Source organism: Manis javanica, chromosome 14, assembly GCF_040802235.1.
Source record: "Manis javanica isolate MJ-LG chromosome 14, MJ_LKY, whole genome shotgun sequence".
In the NCBI taxonomy this organism is placed as follows: Eukaryota; Metazoa; Chordata; class Mammalia; order Pholidota; family Manidae; genus Manis; species Manis javanica.
Genome location: NC_133169.1, coordinates 6155776 through 6170799, shown reverse-complemented (window position 1 = coordinate 6170799; position 15024 = coordinate 6155776). Strand labels below are relative to the sequence as shown.

At 43.0% G+C, this 15024-nt stretch overlaps 1 protein-coding gene across 5 annotated transcripts in view; it reads left to right on the top strand.

The window, feature by feature from the left end:
• ATF6 (activating transcription factor 6) overlaps positions 1–15024 on the top strand; it is a 184029-nt gene that overhangs the window by 150894 nt on the left and 18111 nt on the right. The window contains exon 16 of one of the 5 annotated variants that reach the window (XM_073221564.1): positions 6–202. The exons of the other annotated variants lie outside the window; for them this stretch is intronic. Within the exon in view, the coding sequence (XP_073077665.1) occupies positions 6–187 (182 nt within the window). The 3' untranslated portion in view covers positions 188–202. Of the gene's footprint in view, positions 1–5; positions 203–15024 lie in introns of those variants that run through there. 5 annotated transcript variants of the gene reach the window in all.

Here is a 15024-nt window from a genome sequence, read left to right as displayed (position 1 = left end):
CACAGTTCCTGTGGATCAAGAATCCAGGTGTAGCTCAGTCGGGGGCCTCCAGCCCAAGGTCTGTCATGAGGTCGCCGCCAAGCTGCCGGCTAGGCTCCCATCTCGTCCGAAGGTCGGGAAGGATCCATGTCCAACCTCACTCCACAGTTGTCGGTATGATTCAATTCCTTGTGAGCTGTTGGACTGAGCGTTGCAGTTTCCCACTGGCTGTTGGCCAGAGCCTCCCTCGGTTCCTTTCCACGTGAGCCTCTCTATGGAACAGCCCACGACATGGTGTCTGGCTTCTCTCAGAATGAGCAAACAAGAGAGTGCTCAGGATGGAAGCCACAGGCTCTTTGCAATGTAATCTCCGAGTTGATATCCTATCACTTTTACCATATTCTGCTCTTTAGAAGCAAATCATTAAATACAGCCCACACTCAGCAGGAGGGAATACCTAGCATGTGAACGCCAGGATGCAGTGCTTGCTGGGGGTGATCTTAGAGGCTGCCTATCCCGCTCAGGGGATCTGCTGTTTAATCATGGAGTACCCAGAAGTCATAGTGTTCTTAGATAGAATATTGACATAAGTGCTTCCATCATGCAACAAATGGTAATTTTGTTTTCAGTAGATATGTATCATAAGCAGGTCTTTCCCTCCTAAAATATATGTATGTGTGTGTTTGTATGATACTTAAAAGAATCTTAATATAAATATTTGCTATTTTATTAATCAGTTTTATCAAGAGATGGCATTAAAGTTCTAAGACAGAATTAGAAGAGAGGTTTTTATGTTTACTTTTTTCCTTGACTTAGAAAGATTGACACTATTCAACTTTAGTAATGGAAAACTTTTGCTAATGTAAAGATAATTTTAATATAAACATGTTCAACATGCAAAAGAAGTATTTTTCTTCCTCTTAAATCATACTATAAACCTCAGTCCTAATTTAACAACATAAGTAGGTCTAAATGGACCTTAATAATTCCTTTGTTCAGCAAGGCTTATTGAGTCCCTTATAACTTGGTAAAAGTTACACCTGTAATTAAAGTCCATGCCTCCATAGCTCCCGTGATCTCTGTCCATCTCTCCAACTTCATTTCCTGAGTCACCGCCATCCCATCCCCTTATTTGTTCCACTCCAGCCCACAGTCCTTGCTCTTTCTCAGCCCGACGGCTCATTGATACCTCAGGCTTTTCCATCTTTCTGGAAACCTCTTCATACCCCAGATCATCACACAACCCATTTACTTCTCTGCTCCAGCATCACTCCATAAAGAGGCATTCATTCACCACCCTTCGCAATGTAGGAAGGAGCATCAAAGGCCAGGGATATGATAAAAGTGACGCTTGAGAAAGATTAATGTGCTGACAATGTACAAGATAACTTACCTATCCACTGGTTAGATTAGACATGGATGAGCAGAGACCACTGTTGGGAACTTTCACACTCTTTCAGGTAGAGTCAGTAGTGATCTGACCTGGGAGAAAGGTTAGGACTACATACTCCTAAGCAGAACACAAGACGCTGCAGAGACGGCAAGTAAGCTGCCAAAACCACAGTACTTTTCCTTGACCATTTAATTGACCTTATTTTTAAAGGATTCTCAGCTCTTTGCATACAGTTCTGTCCATTTTATTGCCTTTGCCTCGGAGACTTGTTCATGAGAAATGCTCCCCTCGTGCACATACGTGTCATACTGATGAAGGACAGTGGGATCTCCATGGTTACTCTGTGATCATCTCTATTTAGCACAGAGGAGATAGCACTCCATGAGCTTAAATGGAAAACATCTGCCATTAGCTCTTCTCTGTTTACCTAACTCTAGTATAAGGAATGTATAAGGTCAGTCTTCCCTGGCTGGCAGTCTAGTTATCTTTGTATTTTTAGTGAGATTTCAAACCACTCTTCCTGCTTTACACTTGAGTAGAGAAGTCCGATGGCTTTTTTCAGAGCTCGTGTCAGGCATTCAGTGTTACTGGGGGCGATCTCGGCTGGCTGCCCTCCCTGCCTGTAGCTGTCTAGCCTACAGAAAGCCGCGGCATTCTTTCAGACCATTGTTATTGCTGTCACCTGGTTCTTGTGTTTTCTGGGATATACATGAGGTTTTCTTCAGACATATTTTTTCCTCACCCATCTATATTGAGGACATTTTAGAGACCACAAAGATGTCATTGTGGGCATGTTGGTCAGCCTGGTAAAAAATGTAAACGGATGAATTTAGCAGTCTTAGATTTAATTCAGTTGATCCTATCATGAAATAAAGTGTCAAAGAATAAAAAGCCAGTGAATGCAGTTTTAAAAATGGAGGTTAGTGAAAACTTGATTGAGGTCATTTTGTGTGCTAATAGGGCTTCCCTGACAGGTTCCAGTCTGTGTGATTACAGTGAGAACGTGATGTCAGCTGTTACGTAAGGAAGTAAAGGCTTTGTGTTACAGGCCACTGTGTTGAAGATGAGAGTGGATGCCAGTGCAAGAACATACAGTGGTATAGGGAGGACAGTGTATCACAGAGGAGACAAGTGGGGACTCTGGCATCTCACTACACCGATGGGCAGTGACTGCCATGGGGCATGGGGGGGCCTCGACAATAAGGGTGAGTGTAGTAACGCACTGTTTTTCTTATGAAACCTCTGTAAGAGTGTATATCAATGGTACCTTAATAAAAAAAAAAACATACAGTGGTAAAGCGCTGCCTGAAAGCTGTGTGAACAGTGTATAGAGCCGTACTTGGAGACTAAGCGCAGATGAAGCCAGTGGGAGAGTGCTGGTGGCTAAGCAGCCTTCGGCCAGCGTGGGGATAATACGTGTGGCTCTATGAAGAAAAATTTCAGTCAGGACACAGTGGTTGAAGCCACACACATGCCCTTTGAATGGAAAGGAGGACTCTGCTTGCCCCCACACAGGGCGAAAGGCCCGTCCAAGCAGATGCTGCTGTTTTGCGTGGCACCTGAGTCAGCCAGACAGGTCCCCCCGGGGGGAAGACCACCTGCAGTGAGAGGCAAGCTGCACAAATGGCCTGCAAATCCCGATCATCCCTCTGGTTTATGTCGCCACGTTGCTGCCTTCCTCCCAACAGCTACTTTACACCCAAAGCTTGATAAAAATAGGAATTGCCAAAGAAGTAAGCAGGAAATTCTTCATCAGGAATAAAAACCACCGATGTAGTAGGTGTTAGGCTAGAAGAAGAGGTGAGCCCTTCCAAGTGACATACCTCTCTGGGCTGTTGCTCCCAAGACGCCTTTGGTTCAGACAATTCCCAGCGGTGTTGGCAGAGCTGCTGCTGGTGCACCGCGTACTTTGCCAAAGGCCTTTTAAAGGACACGTATGGCCAACACCCTCTATGGAAAGGCCCGTAATTCTCAGGAGTATGGGTTCAACTGTAAATTTTTTCCATACAAGTTGTCATTTGGCAGTTTCTTTCTTCTAAGCTTCCCTCTAGTTGTTTTTCCCTTTGTTCTTAAACTCAGTGATTTATTTTCTCCTCATACTTGTCACACGATTGTGGAAAGAACAAATATGTTTCCATGGCATTTGGCGTGTTATAAATGCATGGTTCTCCGTGGGTAAGCTTGTTCTCCCACTGAGAGCATGAAGCCTGTCCACGTTCTCAGGTAACTGCCCACGTCTCCTGCGGACGGAGGAGGAAGCCTGACGAGCTTCCACATCCTCTGCTTTGTTCCCGGGCGTCGCTCACTGTGCAAGCACTCCCAGGAAGTTACTTCCAGAAACCCCATTACTCCTCTCCTTACCCTCCTTCCCATTCATCTTGCATTGTAGGTACAGACAGTTTGACTTTACAGGGAAATCTGATATGCACTGCACTCAATTGCAGAGATGCAGGTGGGTTTCATAATTGACAGGAAGTTGTCACAAACTCCCTGTTAGTTACACATATTTGAAAATATTACACCCACTTGAAAATACCCAGAGGCATCGATATAAGCATGAGCTTTTGAGATGCATGGACATAGGTAGGAATCCCAGTGCCTCCTTAGCTGTATGATTTGCTCTCTTTGTTCCGCGTCATAACTTCCTCAGATGAGAATGACTGTATTATGTAAAGTGGCGAATAATACGCCCAGCATATGAAAGCATTCATCATAGGTTCTCAGTAGGTAATTTCTAACAAAGGGAGTCGATCTGGAGAGAGTCCATTCTGCTTTAGACAGCTCTAAATGTTAAAAATGTATTTCTGTATTGCTCCAGAATCTGTACTTTTAAACTGTTCTAATTCAGTGTTCTTAGGCCTCAGAGAAGAAGTCTGATCCTTTCCCACAAGGTCGGCTCCCCGGCCTTTGATGGTGGCTCTTCCGTCCTGTGCGTCTTGCCTCTCGGCCCAAAGGAGTACAGCTCCTTCATGCCCGCCTCCTGGCCAGGGCCCAGACCACCTCAGAGCAGAACCCGCCCTGCACGGTGTTCCCATCCGCTGGTGGAGAACAGAACTCTCACTTTTTTTGTTGTGTTATTAATATAAAGTTGGCATGAGTTTGGGGAGCAGTTATATTTCACCTTTGACTTACCAAGCTATACTTATCTAAAATCTCCAAATCTTTTTCAAACATGTCTTTATCCCACTGTGTCTTCCTCATCATATATTTGTATGGAGCTTTTTGCCTTTCAACCTGTTCAATTTCATCTTGTTGGAGTTTGTTTTCATTTTTGAGGCTTTGAAACTGTTTGGGGATCCTGATTAGGACAGTGAATTACTTGGCTATCACTTCCTCAGAGTGTGTCAATATCTATACTTGAATCATTGAAAGTATTAACAGGAAGGAAATTTATACCTCTCAACTCAACCTAACTCTGAATTCCATATTCATTTATCCACCTGTCTAGTTAATTTCTCCACATGGGCGTTTCCTAAACAGCTACCTCTTAGCTAGACTTCCTGACTTCCATTCCCAACCTTCTCCCAGTCTTCTGGTCTCAGTTAATGGCACACCCATCCCTAAGTGTGCACAGCCAAAAACCGTGTAGTCATCGTCGGCTCCTTTCTTTTTCTCCTGCACTCGCATGTAATCCCTCAATCAGGCTGATTCTACCTCAGAATGTGTCCTGAATCATCTCTCTTCTACTTCTTATCTCCTTGTTCTTCCAGTTGGGACAAACTGTCAGGGTATCATGCCTGGATACTCCAGTAGACTCTTAACATTTTCTGCTTAGCTAGAGTGATCCTGTTAAAACATAAATTACATCATGTCACTCTTCTGTTCAAAATGTGCGTATAAGTTTCCATCTCACTCACAGAAAAGCTGAAGCCTGACCATTGCCTGCACAGATCTATGTGGCTCAGACCCCCTACCACACACACACGCTGCATTTCGGACCCCATTTTTACTCTTTCACCCTCTTTTTCTCCTCTCCATGCAGTGTTCTTCTTGCTGTTCCTTGAACATGCCAAGCCTACTCTGACCTCAGGGCGTTTGTATTCATTTTTCTGTTCTCTCTGCCGGGAGTACACTTTTTCTCATCTTTTACTCTCTGGGAATCTTTCATGTGAAACCTTTGGCCCATTTTTTGTTTAAGGTATTTTATGAGACTGTATGTACTAATAGAAGTTACCAGAACTCTTTTGGCTAATGCCACCTCTAGATTTGGCTTCTGGCCTCACATAACTGAATATGGTAGAATTATGTCTAAAGTAATTACCTATGTATACAGAGTATTGTGTGTGACCAGATTCCTCCCCATCTTATTTCCTGCCAAATTGTAGTGATTTTCATAGTGCTTGAGGTATTCCTATGAGTCTGAGGAATTCCAAGGAAATGGTCAGATTCCTCAAATGGCAAAGTATACTAAAGTTTTTAACCATTAGTACCAAAATACAACGTAGAGCTAAAAAAAAAGTTTGTAGATGAAGATTATGTCAGACTATCAAAAAGATTTTTTTTAATTGACGGCTCTGATTTCCAATTACAGAGTCACGTAAATTACCCTAAGTTCAGTTTGTAGTGTAGCAATAGCTTTTGTGCTATTAATGAGACCTTAAGGGTCTCAGGTTTAACAGCTTAAGCTGTCATTCCTTTAAGGAGTAATGAGTTTGGGTTCTCTTTCAAAGAAAGAATTACCCCTTTCTAAGAACTTGAGTATTTCATACTATATTTCACGGCTCTTACTTTTCATTAGAATTTGTCACTACAGTAGGTTTGGTCGTAATAGAATTCACTCATACAAAATCTCTTCCCTTGATCCTTTGGGTCCTGTGCAGCTGTCACCCATCCCTCTGTGACCACCTTCAGCAGAATCCGCGAGAGACTCAGCCATACTTGCTGCTTGCGCCTTCTCGCCTCCTGTTCGTTAACACACTTCATACTGGCTTTCATCTCGTCGCTCCACTGAGATTCCTTGTCAAACCTGTCTTCTCCTGCATTCACCAGATTCTCTTCTCCATCCCTGCCTTCCTCCCAGTACCGCTTGGCACCATCTTGAAACACTTTATTTACTTGATTTCCAGTGTGGCTTCCTGTTTTGTTTTTCATCTCATTTCAGGCCTACTTCTTTTCGGTCTCATCTGTTGACTGTCTTCTCCCACCCTTAACTACTGGAATACCGCAGGGCTCATACCTTTCTTAGCCTAGGTGATGTCGTTCAGTCCCACGGTGTATAAATCACACTGTAGGTTAAGCTGCTGTAACAAAGAGGCCCCAGAATGCTGCTGCTTAAACCAGGTGGAACTTAATTTACCTTTTCTGTAGAAGTAGTGTATATGGTCCAGAACCAGTGTGATAGCTTGTCAGTGCTGGAACCCCAGGTCCTCCTTCCTGTTGCTCTGCTGTTCTCAACTTACTGCCCAGGTTTCCTGGTCCCAGGTGGCTGCTCCGGCCCCTCCGTCATGCCAGGATTCTAGCCAGCAGGAAGAAGGAAATAGGAAGTGAAGGGCTTATCCCCCCCAGTGAGGACAAAGAAGCTACACACATTTCTTGTACTCATCCCGTTGGCCAGAGCTGAGTCAAATGATGACAGATTGCTGAAGAGACTCTAGGAAGTACAGCTTATAGTCAAGTAGCCTTGGATTTCAGTTATGATTTGGCAATTCTTTTACTAGCAGAAAAAAGAGGATAATGGACTTTTGGTGGATAAGGAGCAATCTCTGCCACATACGGACTTAAATATTACTTTATATGCCGATGACTCCCAATTCTGTACCTGTTGACATATTCCCTGAGTTCTAGAGTCTCTGTCCAGCTTCCTCTCCAAACATCCCCAAACACTTGCATATCCAAAACCAAGCTCGGCTTGTTGCATGGCCAAAACTGAACTCTTGGCTTTTCTTCACAAATCCCTTCCTCATCCTAGTTCTCGCAGCTGCTCACGTCAGGCTCCTAGGACTGCCGTGGTTCCTCTTTCTCACCCAACATCCCGTCCCTCTGTATGTCCTGTCAGCGTTCCCTTCAAAACAGGCCCCCAGTCCTGCCACCTCTCACCATCCCCGCTCGGTCCCTCGGAGCCCCCACTCTCCCAGGGGACAGCTGTAATTCCCTCCGATCTAGTGAAGTAGGGAACAACCCAGGAATTGGAAGCGATGTAGGAAATGTGACACATTCTTCAATAGTCCCTTGGTAATTCCCTTGTTTTTCCAAATCCATTTTAAGTAGCCTATTTCGAATGTTTAAAAAAATCTGTTGAAGGAGAAGAAATTCTGCAGTAGATTGTACTAGTTTATTACAAAAAAAAGAAGGGAGGATTCTTTTCACTGTGGGTCTGAGAGCCTTGTTGGACTCCTTGAGGTTGCTCTCGGACACTGCGCTGGCGCGGCATATTGGCAACATTCATTAGAGACAAACCAGACCTAATAGGGACGGAGTGTGGCTCTGTCCAGTCAAGTGGCATATGCTTTAGATTGCTGAGCATGTGTTAAAAATCTGTTCTGTACTCTCATCTTCACTGGCAAGTATTAGGCAAAACTAATAGACTTCTCTTAGCTTCCCAGAAAAACAGAGGTCGGAATCATGTGTTTGTCCTTGTCCCCATCCTGCGTCAGCTCCATCTTCCACACGACCACCAGTGACCTATTCAAATAAAATACGTATCGATCCTATTTCTCCTTTCCTTAAAATTCTTCAGTGGCTTCCCATTGACACTGGCTTAAATTCCAAGCTCTGTGTGAACCACCCCTTCTTACCTCTCCAGGCTCATATTCCCTCTCTCCAGCTCACAAATTTATACTTCAGCAACACCTTGCCCAAAACGGTGCCTCAGGATGCCATGTATTTCCTAATGCTTACCCTCTTGAGAATTTCCCCTACCCCAAACCAGGCTGAAGTGTCCTTCAGAGTTCATCCTAAGTGTCACCTTCAGGAAGCCTTCCTTGTCACCTCTTCAACCCCCCAGGCTAGGGGAAGGCACCCCTTCTCTTTGTTCTCATTACACCATGTGCAAACCCCTATCACACTTAGGCCGCACATTTTGTCTGTTTATATAGCTGCTTCTCTTACTAGTGGTAAGCGCCTTGATGGGGGCCTGGGCTTGCTCACCTCTGTCTCTCCAGCACCGAGAATAGTGCCCTGCACATAACAGCTGCTGAGTAAATATTTATGTAATGGAATCATATTGATCATATGAGCAAATTCCCACTGGGAGAACTGCCTTATATATCTGGGAAAAGCCCTTGTTTATTATACTCTATTAATTGAGAGCTGCTGTGCTACATATTAAATTGGATATTTAAATCTCCACTTAAAAACTAAAGATTAAATTGAGCATATTCATACTTTGTTAAGTTTATACCGTGCACGTTAGTGCAGAAGCATGGGTAGCGACTCCACTTCAGAGTTGTTTGGGATTCGTGACGTCCAGCTGCAGTGGAGGGGAGCTGTCTGTGTTTGGTAGCATTTCAAGTAGATGAGCTAATGGTGTAAAAGTAACAAGTCACTGTTGGTCTGTGGAAGAGATTGGGTGGCAAGCCTTCTCTGCTTTAAACCCTTGCTTTAAAAAAAAAAAAGTCCCAAGAAAAGTATGTTCTTTTTAAGAAAGTTTATGGCCTGCATTTTCTAAGTCGTACCAACTCAGCTGTCAGTTTTCAGCCTGGCTGTTGTACGGTGACCTATGCAAAAGTGGTGGTTCCAGTTTTACCCAGAAAGGGCCCCGAGGTTTTCACTGAAGGAGCCCAGAAAGAAGAGATGTCGTGGATTCTGCTGGGAAGTACTAGGTTACAAGAAGCTCGTTCGGATAACTTGTCTTACAAATGAAAGGCCTCTGAGAGGGCTTGCCAGGTTTCCTGCTGCCCTCCTAGCACTAGGGGAAGACCTAAAGAAGGGCTGCTGCTTGCCACATTTTCCTCTGAAAGCATTTCCACTGTGTGATCGCAATCTGCCGCTACAAACCTGTCTTGTTTTTCTTTTTCTTTTGTACACTAAGTCATAGACCTGGAAAGAAAAGGTTCTGGATAATGTTTTCAAGATAAACAGATAAACCTGACATTGTTTCCAACTCAGCAACTTCCTCTGGACTCTGTCACTGTCTCCTTAATATAAGTCTTAGTCACACTTGTGTTAACAGTAGAAATGCCCTCCCGTATCTCCTTTCATGCAGTGGGGTCACACGCATTAACTCCTTACCCGCACACCACTGCAGGGGACTGGCAGCCGCCATAACGTCCGTCCACTGGAGAGATGGAGAAAATGAATGAACTAGGAGGTGGCGGTTGGCTTCCTCTCCATGAGACCATGAGGCAGTGGAAAGCCAGGGCCAGACCCCGGGACCACTGAGTCCCAGGCCTCTGCCCTGGGCTCTGAGGCCTTTCAGTTCTTGCTACATTGAGAGGTTACATGCTTATGATGTATGTTACATTTATCATATGTGTCAGGTACTTGACATAATGTGTTTAATTCTTACAGCAGGTTAGGTGCTAATATCCCTGTTACAAATGAAGTCACAAAAGCTTGCTGGCTACGGATTAGCAGAGCTGGTCTGCAGACCCGTGTCTGTGATTCCAAAGCCCGACTCCTCTCCACTGTCACGCTGCCTCCACACGGTAACAGTGTCCCGCTTTAGATCACTTACAGCCTATAAGTCCTCCACAAGCATCGTCACATTTCGCTTCGGAAATATGAGTGGGTATCATAACCTTTGCAATAAGTAAGCAAGACACTAGGCAAAATGAGGCGATCAACACCTACGTCAGTTCCTGACCCTCCCGCTCAAACCCTCCAATTGTGTCTCATAAACCAGAGTGAAGGCCTAAATCTGTGAGCCGGAAGGAGTCCACTTTGCTCTGCAGCCTCGACTTCCCTCTCCCTCATTCTCTCGCCCCACTCACGCTGGCCTCTCACTGCTCCTCAGACACTCAGGGGCTTTATCCTGGCCGATGCTCCTGCCTGAGACGCCCTTTGCCCAGGTTCCCCGGGGCTCACTCCCTCAGTTCTGTCAGGTCTTGGTGGCAAAGTCTCCTTTTCACCAAAAACCACCTTTCTGTTGGACCTTCCCCAGACCACTCTTTCTCAAATTCCAGTCTAGCCCCCCAGATTTCACATGCCTTCCCAGGCCTTCGTTTTGTCCTCGGCCATCATCATTTTCGAGCACCCTGCATATTCCCGCACTCATCGTCATCTGCCTCCCGCCCGTGAGAATGGAAATGCTGTGAAGAAGTGCTTGCCTCTGTTCCGTTACTTCTCAGCTCCAGCATCTAGAACAGGCTTAGCACACAGTCGGGACTCAATAAATATTTGTTGAAAATAAATTAGAAAACAGAAGATGAGAAAGGTAAAGTGTTTTCTACAGAAAATGAAATGGCCCAGAAGTGTGAGAGCTTAAACTGACCCTGGGCTTCTACTCCACATTTTTGACTTGGGAGCCTAGCGAGGCCAAAATCCAGAAAAAGCATTGTAAGTAGTGTTATGAAATAAAACCCAGTTAATTATGAACACTTTTTATGTAATAGGCACTTTTAAAACAATTGTTTCATCAATTACTATACAATAGAGAATATAGACCAGCCTTCCTTCAGAAGGTGTCTAAGCAGCAGGAATGATGAAAACAGGTCACAGAACTTCACATAAACTTAGGTATTTGTAGGCCTCTGATGCCGAACCTCTAAAATGAGGGGCTGCCATTTCGAAGTCACATGCAGCTAGCTCTACCTTATCTTGACTCCGTCACAAAAATGGATGAAATGCCCAGTTTTCTTAATCTGCTCAGTTCTAGGCATGAACTATACATGGTGTTCTGGCAACTTCCCTCTTGTCATACATGAATCACCCGTGTACTCTTGTTTGGTTTCCCTGTGTTTGTGCAGAATGTAGGCCTCTCATCTCACTGCGTCACATTGCCGGAGCAGCAGGCCTGCCAGTCAACTCGTGCAGCCTCTGCTGTGGGAAGACTAGCTGCTGCTCCCTCAGTTACCCCAGCGACAGCCAGAGGCAGGGCCGCCTCAGGCCAGGGAACTAAATCAGAAACAGCCACCGAGGGCAGGAAAGGAAGACTGTCGCCAGCATGGCCCCACGCGGCCACTCCCAGTGGAGGACATGCACGCAGGTTGTCAGACGTAAAAGGGCGTGCACCAGTAGGCAGGCTGGTGGTTGTCCAACTGTTTTGGCAAAGAGGGTTAAATGCAATATTTTACATTGTGTCTCAGCCCAGTTCATTTATTTGGTAGAACCTCCCTCTGTGGAGAATAAAATACAGTTGTTTTTAGGTGGTGTCCCTGTCCTTAGGAGCAGAAGGCAGCTTTCCAAGCTCCTTCACTTAAGTGTGCAACTCGGGTGAGGTTTGTATTCCCCACTCCCGTGACAGTTCTGCACGGTGGTTTATGACAAAGGGCACTTGCCCACCACGGCAAGATGGAGCAAATCTGAGAAAGTAAGAATGGCAAGCTGATTATTGAACTTGGGATTCAATCAGAATTGAACCAAAGTTTTAACTGAGAACAAAATACCAGTATCTTCAGTTGCCTTTCTCTTACTCTGTTTACGTTTGCTCCAGGAGGGACTGATCTCTTCTCTCTCTTTATTATCCCTGAGCACTTTTATATCTGCACTGGATTAAAGGCAGCTCTGTTAATTTGTTTGCTTGAACTGAAGTTCTCTTACTTTGTTATAACCGTTACTCCTGTGGCCATACCAGCCAGTGTTTGGATTTCACAAATAAGTCTTCCGATTCACCATCCCACGCCTACTGTATTTATTCTTGAATGACTTTTCATTATAATTATAATTATCCTTTACAACAGAACTACAAATAGGGTCCTAATAACTAATGCACTGTTTATTTTTATTACATATTGGCATACTGTTATATTTTCCTGGAATTTTTTCATATCACATCTTCTGAACCCTTATTAGTGTTTTTTCTGCCAACCTGACTGTAAACTACCCAAAGGTAGAAACTGTGTTACATAATCATTTGGCCTGGAATACAGGCTAGTTCTGTGAATAATCACGGATAACTGGGGGTTTGGTTGATATCCCACACCTCCCTGGGCCCACTGAGCCCACAGCCGCTGGCTTTTATGTGCCCATTTCCTATGTGTCCCACTCGAGTGTTCACATAAAATGCTACAGGCGGCCTGGCTTCAAACCCGCAGAGTATTCAACAAATAAGAGTGAATCTTAGAAGGAGCCAGTGGAAGACCCTCGATCATTTTACCCCTGGTGTTAACACTCCTGTGAGACAAGGATGGATCCTCTAGAAATACTGTTTTGGCTGTATCAGTGACACCTATTAGGAATTGTTCCATGAGAGAGCATGAGAAATTTGCTGGAGTTCAAAAAATCAAAATGACATCCTTGGTAAAAAATTTCATTAGGGTTTGAGTATCATACCAAAAACCAGGAATCGCTGGGAATTTGGTTCTGAAGCTATTCTCAGAGCTTGTGTTGCATACATTCCACAAGGGCCTTAAGAAATGGAGCAGGCTCCGTTTTTGGTTTTCAGCAATGTTTGTCTTCCTCACTGCTAAATGGAACGCTGGAATGTGACATTTGCTCAGTTATGCCCATTTTTTATTCAATATTTATCATTTTCAATGTGACCGGTCTTACCTTCAAAAACAATCCACTGCCCTTTTGTGAGTTCAGTTTGTAAAGCAAATCACAGCAAGAGATTTCTCTCCCGGACATCACCCCGAGTATTATCCCTTACTCTCTGTTCTTAACTCCTCAGCAAGTCACATAACATTTATTGATCTGAGCATTTTATGGTTAATTCACTTTTAATTATTCCAGAATGTCATTTGGCCTCTTGCCTACAAGAGCTGTAGTGCCACATCTACTCAATAGCTTTGTAAATATGACTAATTCCATTTTCTGAAATAGGACCTAGAGAAAATTGCTGCCCTGCTAAAAGAAAAATTACTTTTTATGGCTTGGAGGCTAATAGTATAACCACAGATGACTTGTTTGTATCCCACTTTATAAATTTATACATCATGATAAATTCTTGGAAATGAAGTGCTTGTTGTAAAGTTCATAAGTGGTACTTTTTGCAGACTTAATCGGTAGTGTATCAGAATTCACAGGATAGATAAATCTCTCGATGCGTAGAGTTGTATATTCCAAAGTATTTTGTGTTACAAAAATCAAAAATATTCCATTGTGCTTAAGATGTTTCTTTTGAGAATCTCATTTTGTGGCCTAACATATGATCTGTCCTGGAGAATCTTCCATGTGCACTTAAAGAATGTGTTTAGGGGATGGAATGTTCTGTATGTGTCTGTTAAGTCTATCTGTCCTAACATGTCATTTAAAGCCACTGTTTCCTTGTTGCTTGTCTGTCTGGATGATCTGTTCATTGATATAACTAAGGTGTTAATGTCCCATATTATTTTCATATGACTGTCAATTTCTGCCTTTATTTCTGCTAATATTTGCTTTATGTATTTAGATGCCCCTGTATTGGATGCATAGACATTTACAATTGTTGTATCCTCTCATTGGATTGATCCCCATTCATTGTATAATGTCCTTCTTTATCTCCTGTTACAGTCTGTGTTTTAAAGTTTGTTTTGTCTGATACCAGTATTGCAACCCCAGCTTTTTTTGTTTCGTTCTGTTTTATTTTGTTTTTCCATTTGCATGAATATCTTTCTTCATCCCTTTCAGTCTGTATGTCTTTAGGTCTGAAGTGAGTCTTGTAGGCAGCATATAGATAGGTCTTGTTTTTCTTATCCATTTAGTTACCCAGTGTCTTTTGATTGGAGCATTTAGTCTATTTACATTTAAGGTAATTATTGATAGGTTTGTACTTTTTGCTACTTGGTTAATTATTTTCTGGTTGTTTTTGTGGTTCTCTGATCCTTTGTTCTTGCTCTTTTTGCTTATGATTTGATTATTTTCTTTAGAGTATGCATATTTACTTTCTCTTTTTTGTGTATCTATAATAGGGTTTTTGGTTTGTGGTTACAATGAAGTTCGTATAAAACATCCTATTTATATAGCAATCTATATTAAGTTGATGGTCACTTAAGTTTGAACACATTTAAAAGCACTGCATTTTCACTCCTCACTCCAAGTTTTCTGTATGTCATATTTGCATCTTCCTATTATGTGTGCCTCTTAGCTAATTTTTGTAATTACAAAATAATTGATTTTAATACTTTTGTCTTTTAACCTTCATATTAGCTTTCTAAGTGATTGATACTACTTTTATTACATATTTGCTTTTACCAGTGAATTTTTATCCTTTCATAATATCTTCTAATTATGACCTTGTTTTTACCACTTAAAGAAGTCCCTGTAACATTTCTTGTAAGGCTGGTTTGGTGGTGATGAACTCCTGTTTGTCTGGGAAACTCTTTCTCTCTCCTTCAATTGAATAACCTTGCCAGGTAGAATATTCTTGGTTGTAGTTTTTTTTTCCTTTCAGCACTTTAAATATATCGTGTCATTTCCTTCCGGCCTGCAAAGTTCCTGCTGAAAAATCAACTGATAGCTATTAGATGTTTTGTATATAATAATTTGCTTTTCTTTTGCTGCTTTTAAGATTCTCTCATTTATTTTTAATATTTGACTTTTTAATTACTACGTGTCTTGGTACAGACCTTCCTGTGTTCATCTTGTTTAGGGCTCTCTGTGCTTCCCGGACATGGGTGTCTGTTTCCTTTGCT